The following is a 17,177-nucleotide window of genomic DNA, read 5'->3' as shown; positions in this document are numbered from 1 at the left end:
TATTCTCCCTGCCTTATGAAGCAAGCATGAGTGCCTTAGCAAAGCTGCAGGCCGAAGGTGTAGTCAGATGCTGATGGGGCCTCAGCGGGCACCCTGGAGCCTGGCTTCCGAGTGTGGCTGTGCTGCCCACCACATGTGGGCATCGTACTGGCTGCCCTGGGCTGCCTTGGCCTAGGGGTCAGGCTTCCCCACGTGCACTGCCGCAGAGTGACTGATCTTAGCTCTAGGTGGCCAAGGCCCAGATACTAAGGGACCTGTAAAAGCCTTTGTGAGCAGGCTAGCTTCTAGGGGAAAAAACCCATCTTTCCTGCAGAAGGCAGACGTTTTGGATCTGGGTGGACTGGAATGTGTTTGCTGCTATTGTTAGGCTTCCTGACGGCTTCGGCGGAAGCGGGGGTCTAGGGTCCCTATGCTGCCGCAGTGCACTCCTATGCAAGGTTCAGTTCGGGGCTTCTCAACCCTGGGAGGACATATGTGGCGTTCACCTGGAAGCCTTTTTAACAGTACTGAGGCTGGGGATCCACTCCAGACTACTGAATTAGGACCTGAGTGGATGGGCCCAGGGGACAGAAGAGCTCAAACACTCCCCGGGTGTCTCTAACAAGGGATCTAGCTCTGGCTGGTAGATCTGGGGCCAGATTTGGGGTCTTGAGGAGTGCATGTCAAGGTCTGGTTCTCAGCAGAACACCTAAGGCTGGAGATTTAAAACATTCATAGAAATATCCATTCTTGGATGTGGTGGGAGGGAGTAATTCCTCTTGGAGGAAGGTGCAGTTTCTGAACTTTGCAGGAAGGCAGCAGCACCTTTGAAAATAGAAGGAGTACAAGACAGTTGGTGTTGCAGGTGGGACTGCACTGCAATTAACTTCCTGTTGGGAAATACCCCCCTCCAAGTTCACAGACTGTAGACACGCATAGACTGCAGGGCATTTCCTGCCTCTCCCATTCCTCTTGCTTCTGTCGGTCTCCGGAAAATGTCTTTGGGTTGGATGCACTATGATTTCTGGGAAGGGACACTGGGGCTGGAGGTTGCCTTTCTATCTCAGGTGAGGCTGGGGTCCTTGCAGTGACAATCACATATCCTGTGAACACTTAGGAATCTTTCTGAAAATAACTTCACTGTAACCACAACCGTCCAAATAAGAGATAGTCCCGAAGAAGCTGATAAAATGACTCCCAGAAACACTCGACCCGGACACCTCACGTCCTTCTCAGCTGACACAGAGCAGATAAAAAATTAGCAGGGGTGAACTGTGAATTGTAATATCTTTGTACAGAAGGGCGACATAATTTGACTTCAGACTTGTAATTAAAGTCTTCTGACATTAACTTGTAAACAAGTTTAATCTGTGAATGTTAATTTTACCCAGGAGGGGTCTCCTGTTTAAAATTTGCGTCTAAGCCCATCTCTGCCCTGAGAGCAGGTTTTGGCAGCCGTGTTCTGGGTGGAACGGACCAGGAGCCAGGCTCACCACTATCTATTGTCCTAATTAACTAGTGATGCAGAGCAATCTGCGATTCGGTGCTTTATTAATTAGTCACTTACCAGAGTTTTTAATGGCCAGTCTCATATTCACATAGATACTCTTCTCTATCAACAAGGCGGATAAAATTCAGTGAGTGTCATTTTATTTCTCGACAGCTGCTTCTCAATACCCCATCAGTGCAATACACGAATAGTACATCTGTGGTCTGGCTTCAGGACCTAATTACTATGGATAATTATGGATATTTCCATGGAAGGAAGCCAGAACAAGGTGCTCCTGGCCCATCTTTTTTTGTTGAGATGCAAAGCAGGACAGACAAACTTTGGCTTCAAAAGACCAAAAGTCTTCAGGACTGAAGCTGAATTTTCACTTTTTGCTGTATGTGTCCATTGAAGGGCACAGGCAGAATTCTCAACGTACAGACAAGGAGAAAGGCTTTATCGGACAAAAGCGGGCTTAAGTAGTTTTCTTTACTAAGTGGTTTAAATATTTTGCAATATACGTGAACTAAGATGTTTTGCATCTCAGCATCTCAAACACAGGCCTTTTTTTTTTTTTAATCAGACTGTATTAGCTATACCATAGATAGGCTGTACAAAGTCCTTTCCAGAAATTATTTAGCTTTTATAATGCAAAGTTAAAATGTATTCTCCCTGTATCATTCTCCTACTCCTTTATATATCTTACTAACACCCCCCCAGAGAGGCTCAATTGGTAATTCCAGAAGAAGATACCATTGATTTTCAACATAATTTATGGTGGTGAGGGGGAATGCAAGTAAACTGCTTCACAGATTACTCATGCTCTACATTTACATTTTATAAATTCCTTCTACCAACACTTTATTAAATTTTCATCATTTTACTCGACCTAATATTTGGCATGTAAAAAAAGAGTCTGAGAAGAGACATTATGTTGTGTAATAAGCAGTTCTGAGGAGGATTAAAATTTTTCCTTGATTCTTTTCTGGTTAAAGGCTTTAATAAGTGCATTTGTGTGTTTTAGAATCCAACTAGTAACTACATTATATCTCCATAATTATCACTGGAATACCAGTTACATTTATTAAAACATTAATCCCCTCATACAAAGCACCTCTGATGAGACCTATGCATACTTATAACTCCCCCACCCCATTTTTCATCCATTCTCTGTATCCAAAGAAGTTACTACTAAACCACCAATCCGTATGGCTCGGTAGTGATGTAGGTGATGCTTTTCCAGTACAGAAATCGATCTGTGTTGACTCATGCAGGGCAAAACAAATACTACATATTTGCTAGAAGGCTGTCAAGGTGACGGGGGCTGTTTGTGGTCATGTCAACAATGACCAACTAATTGGCTCAGCCATGGAGGAGACTGTAGTATTCTATGCTTCCAAGCAGCAGCCAAGCGTTAAGACCTGAGTGAGTACCCGTGTGTGTGTGTGTATGTGTGTGTGTGTGTGTGTCTTTTCTTCATTCTAAAGAGAAATGTATACAGACTTCCCTTTTCTGCATCAATTATTAAAGGGAAGCTTATCTTGTAAGGGAGATTTTGACTTTACTGCATTGTCAGTCCATTCTAGGGGAGCTCAAAGGCTGAAGTCAGGAAATGCAGACATCATTTGAGGTTCAGTGGGAGCACGGGGCCTCTGGACAGCATAGCCCCTGTGTGCCCAGGCGCCATCTAGGAAGCCCAACAGGAGAAATCAATGCTATCAGATCTATTTGAAGATATTTACATAGCAAGCCGAAATTTGAGGGACTGCTAAAGTCCACTCAGTCAAAATAATTAATGGTTTTCTTTGGGTTGCCTTTGATGCCACGTCTCTACCTGCAGGATCCTGGGCAGATCCTCAGTATACAGACCCCACAGAATAGGCATTATCTGTTTTTTATGATCTCTTCTCTAGAACTACACACAAAGAACTGCTAGCTCTGGAGGTAAGCCTGTGACATTCCACGACTGCTGTCCCTGCCTCTGTGAATGCTGCAAGCACAACCTAAAAAAATACAGGAAGCCACTTTCTAAAGAACTGGGAAACTCAGAGGTGAGGAAGCAGACACTTTATCTTACAGATGTTCAATATGCATTGAACCAAGTCTTTCTGGCAGCTATTGCTAAGTTTTTAATGGTTCACTCATTCCGAGGAGAACCTGCTATCTCTCTGTGTTTCTCTCTCTATGCTAAGGATAACTTCCGGTTATCAATGGGATGTAACACTTGCACCCGTAACTAGCTCTACAGAGGTCAGTGGGAAATATCTGTTGAAGGGTTCCTGGCTGGCTCCATCAGTAGAGCATGCGGCTCTTGATCTTGGGGTTGTAAGTTCGAGCCCCATGTTGGGTGCAGAGATTACTTAAAACTAAAATCTTGAAAACTGTAGTTGTCGAATACCTACTAGAAGAGGCTTGGTGAGGAGTTCTGAAATATGCAGGGGTCTCATTAGGTTCCTTCAGGGAGCCCATAGGCCTGCTATTCAAGTGCTTTGCCTGGATTGCAAGATAATTCAAGATATTTTCTGCTTTGCATCAAAATCAGTTCTTTGGCAATACACAGCACCACAATAAATACATATAGACCCACTGGGGATTAGCCGTTAGAGGTTTCAGATATTTCATGTTAATTATGCCACAAGAAATGCAAAATTTTATATATATATATAAAATACATACATACATATTACATGTATACATACATATACACGTGTATGTATAGTAATTTTTGTCATATTTATAATATGTAAAACACAATAAAAAATTGTATGTATTATAACATATATATATGAAGTAAATATATAGCAAATTTTTTAAAACTACAAAACGCACCTTGGTTATATACAGCGGCAGGAGGGATATTGATGCAGCCTTGGTTGCAAATTGACTGCATTTTGAGAGATTTTAAGTTATTAATTATTTAAGGTTATTTGTACATCTACTAAAATAGTTGGTCTCCACATAATCCCTGTTGCTTAGATTAAAAATATATATATATATATTTATTTATTTATTAAAGATTTTTATTTATTTATTTGAGAGAGAGAGAATGAGAGAGAGAGCACGAGGGGAGGAAGGTCAGAGGGAGAAGCAGACTCCCTGCTGAACAGGGAGCCCGATGTGAGACTCGATCCTGGGACTCCAGGATCATGACCTGAGCCGAAGGCAGTCGCTTAACCAACTGAGCCACCCAGGCGCCCAAAAATAAATGTTTAAAAGTATCATATTTATGAAGCTATCAGTGAACAATCACCACTGAGTTGATGCGCACATGTAAAGTGAGTGGCGAGCACAGATGCCCGTTTGCTCAAATTAACCAACACCTGTGACCTAAAAGGAGTAATCAATGAAAACCAACCCAGGAATATTTTACCTCCAATGCCCTGCCTGAGGAGCAGGAGAAACCCACACCCCAGGTCGGACATCAGCCAGGCTTTCCCCACTGCTGAGTGCTGGGGACCCAGCCAGGAAAACACGGTCAGCATGGCCAATAGCCCAGAAGCGCAAGAGTGAACGGTACATCTGTAGTCTGGCTTCTAGACCCAATTCCTGTGTGTGTGCATCTCCACGTCTTTCCTCGCATTCTGTCATTTCCTTCCCTGATGGCATATTATAGCTAAAAGCAGTTTCCCGGTAAACACCTGTTTCTACTTGCCACCTATCCGATCTGCAGCACTGAGGAACCAAGACGGATTCTCAGGGTTCAGGACCAGCAAAACATCTGGCTGCACATGACCCCTGGTTCTCAAAGAGGGGAAAGGGAATTGCCCGTGAGGTTCATTTAGGGGGCGGAGGGGGGAGCAGAACTGGTCCCATTTTAATCCACTTCTTTTCAAACTGCTCGCACACCCTCACCCTACCTCCAAGCAATGTCTCAAATATTCACGTGCAAGCTTCTGGGATCCTTGACCCCAAGCGAAAGGAAGCTTACAGGGCCTTCCAAAGAATTTATGCTTTCAAAAAATGTCTCATGACCTCTTATTTAAAAAAAAAAGTGAGGGACGCCCTCACTCAATCAGTGAAGTGTCTGCCTTTGGCTCAGGTCATGATCTCAGGGTCCTGGGATCAAGCAGGGAGCCTGCTTCTCCCTCTGGCCCTCCCTCTACTCGGGTTCTCGCTCTCTCAAATAAATAAATAAAGTTTTTTCTGTGGAAAGAGCTGAGATGCCCTTCGGCAGATGAATGGATAAAGAAGATGAGGTCCATATATACAATGGAATATCATTCAGCCATCAGAAAGGATGAATACCCAACTTTTACATCAACATGGATGGGACTGGGGAAGATTATGCTAAGTAAGTGAAGCAGAGAAAGTCAATTATCATATGGTTTCACTTATTTGTGGAACATAAGGAATAGCATGGAGGACATTGGGGGGGGGGGAATCGGATGGGGAGATGAACCATGAGAGACTGTAGACTCTGAGAAACAAACTGAGGCTTCTGGAGGGGCGCGGGGTGGGGGGATGGGTTAGCCCAGTGATGGGTATTAAGGAGGGCACATTCTTCATGGAGCACTGGGTGTTATACGAAAACAATGAATCGTGGAACACTACACCAAAATCTAATGATGTATTGTATGGTGACTAACATAACATAATAAAATAAAATTTAAAAATAAATAAATAAAGTTTTAAAAATAATAATAAAATTTTATTTTAAAAAGTGGGATAAAGAAATCCTTCTCAGCAAAGCTGTTACTAGCTCCCCAGTGCCTCCCCAATGTGGTCATACCTGCTCAGAGTGCATTCAGGAGAGCAGACCCTGGACAATGTGTAATCAGCATACCGTCAGTGCCCCTAGCTTGACCTTAAAGCCACCAGGACTCATGGCACCCCTTTGGCGGCTAATTCATAACTAATATGGAACCCGACCCTCCCAAGCTATATGCCTCTTCTCCAGTTTGCACCTGTCACCAGAGCATTTTGTTAAACCCAACCTCAAACGCTGCCTCCACCAAAAACTCTTGATCTTCCCATCTGGATGTGCCTTCCCTTTTGGGATGATCCAGCCCTTGGGCCTCTCTCATAGCTCATATCACAACTACATAGTATTATAAGCCACTTGGGAACTAATGTCACTCCCATCCTCCTTCCAGTCCAACAAGACCCCTGGAGTTATCACTTCCATCTTATTTACATCTGGCATTCCAGTAGAGCTTGGTTGATGCCATGATTCTCCATGGTAACAACAGTTCTAATTCACTGAGCCCGTTTAAGGTGGGCATGCTAATAGACAATGGATAGGAAGGATCTCCATCTTATATGATCTTTGTAATGTCTTGTATAATTGTCACAGTATTGTTATCCCCACTACAGGATACACAATCTCAGAGAAGGCCCATTTTGTTCCCCACACAGGCCAAGCATGATTTCACCTCAGGGTCTTTGCACTGGCTGGTCCCTCTGCCTGGGTCATTCTTCCCCAGATAGGCACATGGCTTCCTACTTCCTTGCTTCAAGTGTTTGCTCAGTAAACACCCTATCTATGGAGATAGGAGAGTTTCCTGGCTGCCCCACCCTCTGACATCCCTACTCTTCCTCCCCACGGCTCTTCTTACTATAGAATATCCTACCCGTATTAGACCATACCTCCAAGAGGACAGGGGCTTTGGTCTCTATTGTTTACAGGTATGTGTCCACCACCTAAAAGAACACCCAGCACAGAAGAGGTGTTCAGTGAAGACTTGTTGAGTAGAACTCAACCGTCTAAGGTAACTGAGCAAGTAACTGATGGAACCAACCAATAACAGATGTACCCTCATCTGTCTGGCCTCAACCATGTTCTTAAACATTGCCTTCTGTATTTGTGGAACCCAAAGCAATGCAAGAACAATTCTCTTTTCCTCAACTACAATTAAACTCATTATTCTTAACTCATTCTTTTACTTCTTCAGCCCTTAGATATTAAAATTACCCAGACTCGGGTGCCTGGGTGGCTCAGTTGGTTAAGCGACTGCCTTCGGCTCAGGTCATGATCCTGGAGTCCCGGGATCGAGTCCCACATCGGGCTTCCTGCTCAGCGGGGAGTCTGCTTCTCCCTCTGACCCTCCTCCCTCTCATGCTCTCTGTCTCTCATTCTCTCTCTCGCAAATAAATAAAATCTTTAAAAAAAAAAAATTACCCAGACTCTTTGGGACTTAGGCCAACATTCACGTCTGTCACCATTTATGTGGTGGGTCCCACCTTTCTTCGTTTGCTAGCTTACTGTCCAGGTATCTTTTTTCCCCCTGAGACTTCTCTGCACCATCCTGCTGGTCAGTATACACTGTTTCCTGGGTACCATGTTTTCCTGTTTTATGCCCTTATTCACCTGGGACACATCCACCGAGTGCTGTAACCTAGGAAAGGGGGCGTAGGAAATCCATTTTATCAGAACTAGCAAGACTGAAAATATTTGATTCTGCCTTTATATGGATAATTTGGCTAGGTATAGATTTTAGGTTAAAAATAACTTTCCCGGGGCTCCTTGCTCCGTGGGAAGCCTGCTACTCCCTCTCCCACTCCCCCTGCTTGTGTTCCCTCTCTGGCTGTCTCTCTCTCTGTCAAATAAATAAATCTTAAAAAAAAAAAAATAACTTTCCCCCAGAACTTTGAGCACATCACCTGATTGTTCTCCCCCCTCCCCCACCCCCAGTATTGCTACTGCAAATCAGGAGGCATCTGTTTTATTTATCTCCAGTGGCCTGAGGGTCTTTATGTTGGTGCTTTGAAATTTCATGGTGCGGAATGGGGAAATCTCCTATTCCGAGCATGGGGCATTTCCTATAAAGGTACAAGTCCCTCAGCTCCGAGGAACTGTAGCCATATTACTTCTCTGGTAGCTTGCTTCCCTCCATTCTCTTTCTCGGACTCCGAAAATGTGTTAGATCTCTTGGATGTATCTTGTATGCATTATTATTGCATTACTCTCAGAGTTTCTCTCTCCTTCCCTATATGGCTACCATCTGAGTACTCGATTTCCTTGACTACTTCCCACTCGTTCTATCAGATTTTTTATTTGGGTAGTGATAGTTTTACAGCTTATAAAGATTTTCTTGTTCTTTGATCCTCTCATGTACCACGCAGTTCTTATTTAATAAACACAAGATCTTCTTAAATCCTTCTCAGTACTGATTCTAAAGTTTTTCCTTGTTTCCTTTAATCTCTTTTATTCTGTAAATTATGTGTTTCTTCTGAGAGACAGTTCATTTTTCTATTTTTTTTCATGCCACTAATTCTCCCCAATTCCTCAGTAATCCCTCCTAATTTATCATATTTGAGAAAGAAAAACCTGGCATTCGTTTCTCCCACTGCAACATAAATGGAAGTATTTCCTACGAAATAACCCTGAGTTAGAATTTATGACAGGGAGGGTGGAGCATATGCGCTGGCCTTCTTCCTTGAGGATGAGAGGGTGAAGGGCAGCCCAGCCCTGTTCCAGCAAACCACCCACAGCCTGTGTGGTACAAATTTTGTCCAGGCCACGGCAGCCAAACCGGAGTCTAACTTTCTCGGCTTGTCCAGTTTCTTCAGGAGACCACTCCTGCTCTTCACCTTGGAGTAAGCATGGGCCACAGGGTCGCCATCTTGGTAGCCAAGAGGATATGTGAGTGGGAGGAAGAAGCTGACTTGAAGTTGTGTCAAGCACTGAGTTCCAAGGAATCCCTCCGTCTTTAGCCCCACGCTCTCCCCAGACCCCAGCTCAACCCTGACAACTGAGCCTGCCCAAGAATTCACTGAAGACTGCCAGTCCACCTCCGCCATGCTGACAGAGCAGATTCTTGGGAGGAAATTCTATGTTTTAATTGCTCATCACGCCTATCTATTTTGCTTTCTAGAAAATTTATGGCTTGTTTTTGATGAGACCCACCTGCTGGCCTCTGTGTTCTTGTCTCTTTCACGGCTCACCCGTTGTAATTCTGTACTTTATTTTTCTGAGGATCTGGACAGAGGGGAGGCAAATGCATGGACAGAGTATGCCATCTTGCACCATTGTCCAAGACACATTCTCATATTTTTAATTTATATTTTCCTAGTTAAATTAAAGCATGATTGAAATCATGTAAGTGTCAGTGATACTGGAAAGGCTTTGACAGAATTCTACACAAAGTTTTCACTCTCCTACAAAGGTACAAAAAAGACCTGTTTGCCCCATTTTAACTGGCAAGGCTGCCATGTGGTAGGAAGGGAAGGGTAGGTATTGGTTTCTGTGGAGCAACACAAAAGACATCAGGTAGGCCTTTTGGGCCACCCAGCATTCCAAACATTTAGTTCCAGACCCAGCCACTAACTTACTGTAATGGGACGTTACAGTGACAGTCTCCCGGATGTGAGTTTGGCATGGACATAGACAAAGGATGTCTGATCACCATTTCTGTGCATCTTGGGCTCTGGGAAGATGGAGGCAGCGGTCACCAGGACAGAGGAATTTTGCTGAAGACATTTTAGTCTCTGTACTCTTGGAGGGAATGCCTGGAGACAGTGGGCTTCCATGGGACCACTTGGATTTGAGTCCCCTGCTTGTAAAATGAGGGTCCAGAATTCTAGAGGCCAAATGGCTGACAGAACAATCACTTTGTTGGTGGAAGTAGGGAAGGGACATTGGGTGCAGGATGCCAGAATGCAGCATGCAGGAGAGAGACTATATTATATGCTGATCTAGAACATACCCTGGATCGGGACTGAGTGCTGAGAGCAAGAGCTTCTGAGGAAGAGGCTGGACCTGAGGGGCATGGCCAGCAGGGAATGACATGGAACTTCAGAGGCTGGGGAGGAGACCCCAGGGAGGGCTAGCTCCAAAACCCTCCCCAGAAATGTTGGTTGAAAAATCAGCCTTCGCTGCCTTTGAAAGAAGATTAAAGTGTTGATTGATATCACAGGCTGATCACATTCAAATTAGTGAATCTAAACTAGAAATTTTTGTTTTACTTAAGGGTGAGCAGAAGGTTCACAAAAACTGACTGAGTGTTTGTCCACTGGCAAGGAAAGATCACCTTCGGGAAAGGCGACTGAAAGGAACAGCGGCAGCCAGATATCATGTTGCATTCGGCCCACATCCCCAGTGTTGTGTGTTAAACAAACTCGCTCATTATTTGAGTAGAGTTCATGTTTCCTTTGAGAACCTGACAGTGGAGCCTGCAAAGCTTTTATATGGCATTAGGTGGGGCTTCTTTCTTATAACAGGTGCACCTGGAATCATTAACAAGTCAAAGAATGGAGTTGAAATCACTAAATATGCGGAATTGGGGATTTCTAGTATGTGATACACTCTAAATACTGAGTTTAAGTCCACTTGGCAGAGGTTAAAGAGGGACATGCCTTGACCAAATTCTTGTCCATACGAAGCCAATTTTGGCTGTAATCACTGGTTAAGAATCTGCCTTTAATTCATTTCATTTTTGCCTCAAAATAAGCTTCTGATGTTTGACTTAACTTTAATACCTATTTACAACTCAGATTTCTCCTTTTAATAGGATTAATTTTGCTCTAAAGCAGAAAATGAAAGGATCATGCTGTTTCCTTTACAAAAGTGAATAAAAAATAGGTACTGGTAAAGTCGTATTCAATAGGATTACTGACACATTTTTGAGATAGTTTTGCTTCTTCAAAATCACTAGTTACTTAAATAAATTAAAAACTGGGACTGTATTTCTATATTCTTGGTGTTTTTCTTCATTAACAAAAAATATACTGCCTCTATCCCCATACCATGTACGTTTAAGAGGACAGAAAAGCTGGACTCAAAGTGATCTAGGTTCAAATCACATCCCCGTCACTTTGCCAAGTAACTCTGGGCAAGTAACTTCTCACCGAGAAGCCTCAGTTTCCAAATCTGTAGGATGCGGCAAAAATCACACCTACCTCCTTAAGTTGTTGGAAACTACATGAGATACAGTTTGCAAAGTGTCTGGCACAATGCCTGGCATGTAGCAAATGCTTTATCCTGCAGTATGGGGTTCTTTAAAACATAATTTTACTCATCATGCACAAAATGAATAAATTTAACTTTTAAACTATCAAAAAGAAAAAAAATAAGCAACCTATTTGTCAAGAGAAAATGTAAGAACTAGTTATGCCATTTATTTAGCTTTCTTCCTCTACCAGGTATAAGTCATGATTGTCACATTCCAAAACAAGTGTGTGGGGGGAGGTGGGGGGCAGGGGGAGTTTCAACAACTAGGCCTGGGAGCAGGGATGGGCTATTCCAGTGCTTTCCCAAGTGTTTCCCTGCCTGTTCCTTCTTGTAAATCTATCCTCCACTCAGTCCCCGCAATGGAGTTTTTAACGTGCAAATAGGTTCATGTCAGCTGTCTAAGGAAGGGACGAAATTACATGCCCCTTACTACTCATCTCTTCTACTCTCTACTCTCCCCCTCCCCCCACCACCTCTACCATCCATTTCTGGCTCAGGAAACCCTGATCTGACGACACTCTCTACCCATCACACTCCCTACCCCTCACTCTCCACCTTCTTTACTCTTGGACTTTGTTCCAGCTACCATTCCTCACTAGTTCCGTCTACACCACTTAGCTCTGGGGCTACCACATCAAGGAAGCATCTGTGGCCCACATCCAAAATGATGGTAAGATGTCCCTGCAGGATGTTCCCACAGAACCCACATCTACCGGATCCCAGCACGGGGGTTAAGATTGTCCATTCATGTATCTGTTCTGAAACTGGGTCTCTTGAGGGCAAAGATGATCTCTCACTCATCTCTGTCTGTCCAACACAGACACTGATACGTTTTCAGACTCAAAAGATCTCCTTTGTGTCTGAAGCAAAAATGAATGACTTCTTCCGTACACAGCCAAGTTAGTATGGTGGTATTATTAAATAAAATGAATTAACTTTTACTGAGCCGGGAAATGTGCTAGTACTTTATATACGTTCTCTTATTTATGTCTAAATCAGACAAAGAGATACTACTTTGATCCCCCAGATGAGAGAACAATTTCAAGAAGGTGTGTAATACACACCTTGGGCAAGGCGGAACTGGGTTTCCACTCAGGCACCGTTATATGATGAAAAGAGATACCAAGAAGGAGGAGGAGGAGGTAGAAAGAAAACATTCTAAGAGGTCTTCAGATCCTGATGACCTAACACTTGAGAAATCACACTTTTCCAGGTTTAATCTGAATTTGGTGTTTTCCCAGAGAGCTGGAACTCCCAGATTTCTGGCCACACTTTATAAAAGTTTGGCCACTGGGAAGATCTAGTGGAAAATGTCAAAGAATGTTCTTTACCAAGTGCCCCCTACAATTGATGGCTTGAAATCCTCAGACAGAACTTTGAATCTCTAGAGATAATTGTAGCTAAGCAATAAAAACTGCTTGGAAACATTCTGCACATTTTTAGTCTCCAGTTTTCCTTCTCCCCTTGTTTTGTGGACCACCCTCTGCCTTCAGTAGGATTTCCCCAGCATCCTTCACTGAAAGTGTTCAACAATGTCATCGAACAGTCTTCCTTTGTCTTGACTTCTTTTTTTTTTTTTTTTTTTTTTAAAGATTTTATTTATTTATTTGAGAGAGCGAGAATGAGAGAGAGTACATGAGAGGGGGGAGGGTCAGAGAGAGAAGCAGGCTCCTCGCCGAGCAGGGAGCCCGATGCGGGACTCGATCCCGGGACTCCAGGATCATGACCTGAGCCGAAGGCAGTCGCCTAACCAACTGAGCCACCCAGGCGCCCTGTCTTGACTTCTTAATTGCACTTGGCATAGTATCTTCTACCTTGAGGTACGCTCTTCTCTTGGCTTCTCAGAAATGACACTGACCTACACTTTCGGCTATCTCTTTCTTTTGTTGCCTTCTTCTCAACTCCCAGACCTTTAGATCTGGGGGGGGGGGGGGGAATCAGCACTTGATCCTTGGACCTCTTCTTTCTACACTTACTCCCTAAGTGGTCTCTTCTAGCTTCATGGTCTTAAATACTGCCCACCTGCTTATGACTCCCTCATTTTGATCTCTAGCCTGGCCTTCTCCCCTGAACTCTGACCTGTGAATCCAACGGTCTAAGTTCACATGTATTTTGGGTCTGGTGGACAGATAGCACATGTTCAAAACCAAGATCTTAATATTTACTAGCACTGCCTCCAATCCAACTAGACTCCTCTGCAGCTCACCCCACCTCAGCCCACAGGGACTCTGTTCTTCTGGGTGTTGGGTCTGTGAGACAATCCAGTCAGCTCTACCATATATATGCGTCCAGAATTACACTACTTTTTATAAATTCCACTGCTACCATCCTGACCCAAGCCATAATGCTCTCTTGCTTAGATTACTACAATAATCCCCCTATCGGTATTCTGGCTTCTGCTCTTGATCCCCTACGATATATTCTCTACACAGCAGCCTGACAGCCCCTGTTATAAATGAAGTCAGCTTGTGTCACTCCTTGGCCCAAATCCTCAATGGCTCCCATGGATTTGGCACGGCTAGCCACCTCAAATCCTCATTAAGACGTACGAGGCTTTCCCTTTCACCCCGACCCGGCTGTTCACTTTGCTGACCTCATGTCATTTCTTTGCCCTCCTTCTCACTGATCCACCCCCACTGGACTCCTTGCTGGTCTGCAAACACATCAGACATAACCCCCTTTACCAGCCTTGGAACTTGCTACTCCTTCTGTTCAGCATGCGGTTCCCCACATATTAATATGGTCAGCTCCCTCACTTCCTTCATGACCGACTCAAAAGTCACCTTCTAATTAGAGCTTTCCCTGGCCACTCTACCAAAACTATTTATCATGCTGATTTTCTGTCGTCTCCATTTGAAAGGAGGCCAGGGATTTGGGTTGATATTGATCATTGCTGTATCCCCAGGGTCTAAATTAATGCTGGAACATAAAAGGTGCTTAATAATTACTGAATGAATTAACTCATTCAATAGTGAAAGTCACTCCCTATCCCATATTTGTACTTCGTAGTTATCACTGACAAATCTCCAAAATCACAACCCTGAGCAACCAAAAGCTATTTTTCAGTCTTGACTTCAACTGTGCTTTCAATTAGCAAGCCAGGGGCTTCAAACTGTATAATGTCTGGAATGGTATCAAACACACAGATTAGGTGTGGGGTCCCCAAGCTCCATTATTCCAGATCTCTTGCAAATGTTAGAGTCTGTCCCCATACCTTTCCTGGGCCATAGTTTTCTAATTTCTAAATGGGGAATGTGATCTTCTGCCACCCAAGTATTTATGCAGAGCTATAGAGTAATTTTAAACTCAAAAACCACCAGCAGCAATTTGCATGAGAAAAATCTTTAAATGAATATTTAAAAGCATGCATTTTGAACAAATAATGCAAACATTAAAGTGTTCATGGTAGCTCTAAAATTAAGAATCGTCAATGGCACATTGATTGTTTTTTTTCCTACCAGGGAGCATGATGAAATATGGGCATTGAATCTGAGGGACGGTTGGAAAGGCAGAGGCAAGAGATGGCGCATGGATTGTGTGGCTCTCACTCTCGGGAAGTGCGCCTCTTCCTGGCCAACACCTCCCTATCCCCAAACACACACACACACACACACACACATCAAACCCTCAGTAACAGTCGTTCAAGGTTTTACAGAGAGTAAGTGATTTTCACCTCATATTTACTTTTAAAACCTCCTCCTAAATTCAGTGACCTAAAGAACAGCGAGGCTTTCCTTCTGCCCCATTCACGCTCCCCACACTCTCCAACAGACCCACACTCCCTATTTTCACTAAGATGACTGAGTGGAGCAAGCACACGTTTAGGCCATATAATCAGCAGGAGAAAGAGTTGGGAGCTAAGCTCTTGGCTTCTTTCCCCAGGTTTGCACAGGAAACGCAGTGGCTGTTGGCAAGCCACGGGGCTCTCTGGGGCTCAGGCTCCTCCCCCTGTGGCCACTGAGAAGGGCAAGGAGGGCGGTTTAGGTCACCTACAGGCTCTGCAGCTGGCTCCCCACTCCTTGACTGATCTAGCAACTTATTTTACAAATGTATAAAACGAAGTTTCCAAACTTCTGTATACAGAAGTTTCCACGTGTGTCTCCTAGCCACCTCTGCTGTCCAGACTGCTAATCCTGAGTCCTTACTTTGGCACAGCCGCTGGGTGGGCATTAACGATCGTCTACCTCCAAGATTCTCTTAAGGAGCGTGAGAGAGAGTTTTCATTTCAGTAAACACAGCTAGCATAATCTGGGGGCACCGGAATTCCAGCCTGCATCCTGCTATACCAGGCCGGTCCACACTGGCAGTTACCGTGCTGCATTAAAGCAGACCCTGGACACCTGCCTCTTGTATGCAACAAGTTCCCCCCCTTTTTTTAAAATCCTATTTATCTTCACAGTCACCTATTTATGTCAAGAAAGGAAACATACGAGCACAGCATCTGTTACTAGAGTGGCACAATTACCAAATACTTTCATAAGAGGAAAAAAAAATCAACAATAAATCTGGGTTGTCAGGTGCTTTAGGAGACAAAACATTAGTCTTTCAATCACAGTGTCTTGTTTAAGCTGAGCAGATGGCGCTACCAGCAGAGAAGCACCAGCTCAGCCTGGTCTTTGATGGGCATAACGACCACAGAAATGACACCTCTGAATTGGCAGAGAAAAAGCAGGTTTCTTATCATAAACCAAGTCCAGCCCAACCCCTCCGTCCCCATAATAAGCAGGGAATAAATTCAAGGGACTTCATTACTGGTTATTTTTCCCCCACTGTGGGAAACTATGTAAATGCAATGGGTATGGGGGAGTCTTTTACTTTTCCCAGTAACTAAATTTAGACATAATATTAAAAAAATTTGAATAAGTTAGAGCCATAACAAAGTAGTAACAATTCATGGCAATTAATCGTTGGTTACTTTCTCACTACTCTGGAAATCTATGTAAATTGAATGGCTGCTTTGGGAAAATCTCCCATTTTTCTACAACGAAATGGAGGTAACTATAGGTGATCATAGAGCTTCTGCAATTTTTATTTGCTTTCTCTTTTTCTGGATATCATCAACAGGTCTGCGTGGTTCTTTATTAAATTTGACTTCATTTTATGGATGTCTTAGTCTTCGGACTGGGGAGAGAGAAGGAGGGAGAGAGAAATTGAGAGACTGAGAGAGAGAGATTGAGAGACGTTAGTTTGAGAGACTGCATTACTTCCCAAAGAAGTAACTGGCATATTTCAGTTTAGCCACTAACGTACGTAGCCTAGGGACAGCCCGGCTTTCTCTACATCCTGCGGATGCCTCACACTGGCCCACAGACACGCCCAGCTTGAGTTCCGCTCAAGGCCAGCGCTCTGCTCCGTCCTGCACGCTCCCCTACAAAGCGCCCAGGTTGTCCCCCACCCGGGGCGGAGCCGCGGAAAGTGGTCAGCGAGCCGGTTACCTGCCAGGCTGCCCGGCCTCTGGAGGGTGGCCGTGGCATACAGCTCCTGCGAGTGCTTGCTGTACTGCTCGGACGCGTGGACCAGGCGCTTGGTGGGCGACAGGGTGGCGTACGTGCCGATGGTGGAGCTCAGCTGGTGGATGGGCGAGGAGGAGATGGTGGACTGCACGGTGGGGGGCGAGGTCACGCGGATCGGGGACAGGCCGGCCGAGGACACGACGATGTTGATGGGCGAGCTGGTGCTGTAGGACTTGGCCAGGCGGCTGGGCGACTGCTTGGGCGAGGAGCCGCGCGGCGCGGCGTAGGCGGCGCCCTCGGGGGCCGAGCCGCCGCGCTGCAGCTTGGTGGGCGAGCCGCCCTGCGGCGCGGCCAGCGGGGAGCCCCC

The 17,177-nt window shown here is 44.6% G+C and overlaps 1 protein-coding gene across 1 annotated transcript in view; it reads right to left on the bottom strand.

Annotated features, from left to right (window-relative positions):
- The window catches only part of CTNND2 (catenin delta 2), an 896,858-nt gene that overhangs the window by 360,045 nt on the left and 519,636 nt on the right, over window positions 1-17,177 (bottom strand). The window contains exon 8 of the mRNA XM_044916688.1: window positions 16,793-17,175. Within this exon, the coding sequence (XP_044772623.1) occupies window positions 16,793-17,175 (383 nt within the window). The remainder of the gene's footprint in view (window positions 1-16,792; window positions 17,176-17,177) is intronic.

Source organism: Neomonachus schauinslandi, chromosome 7 (assembly GCF_002201575.2).
Source record: "Neomonachus schauinslandi chromosome 7, ASM220157v2, whole genome shotgun sequence".
NCBI classification, from domain to species: Eukaryota; Metazoa; Chordata; class Mammalia; order Carnivora; family Phocidae; genus Neomonachus; species Neomonachus schauinslandi.
The sequence above is the reverse complement of the archived record's forward strand: the minus strand, read 5'-3'. Positions and strand labels throughout refer to the sequence as shown.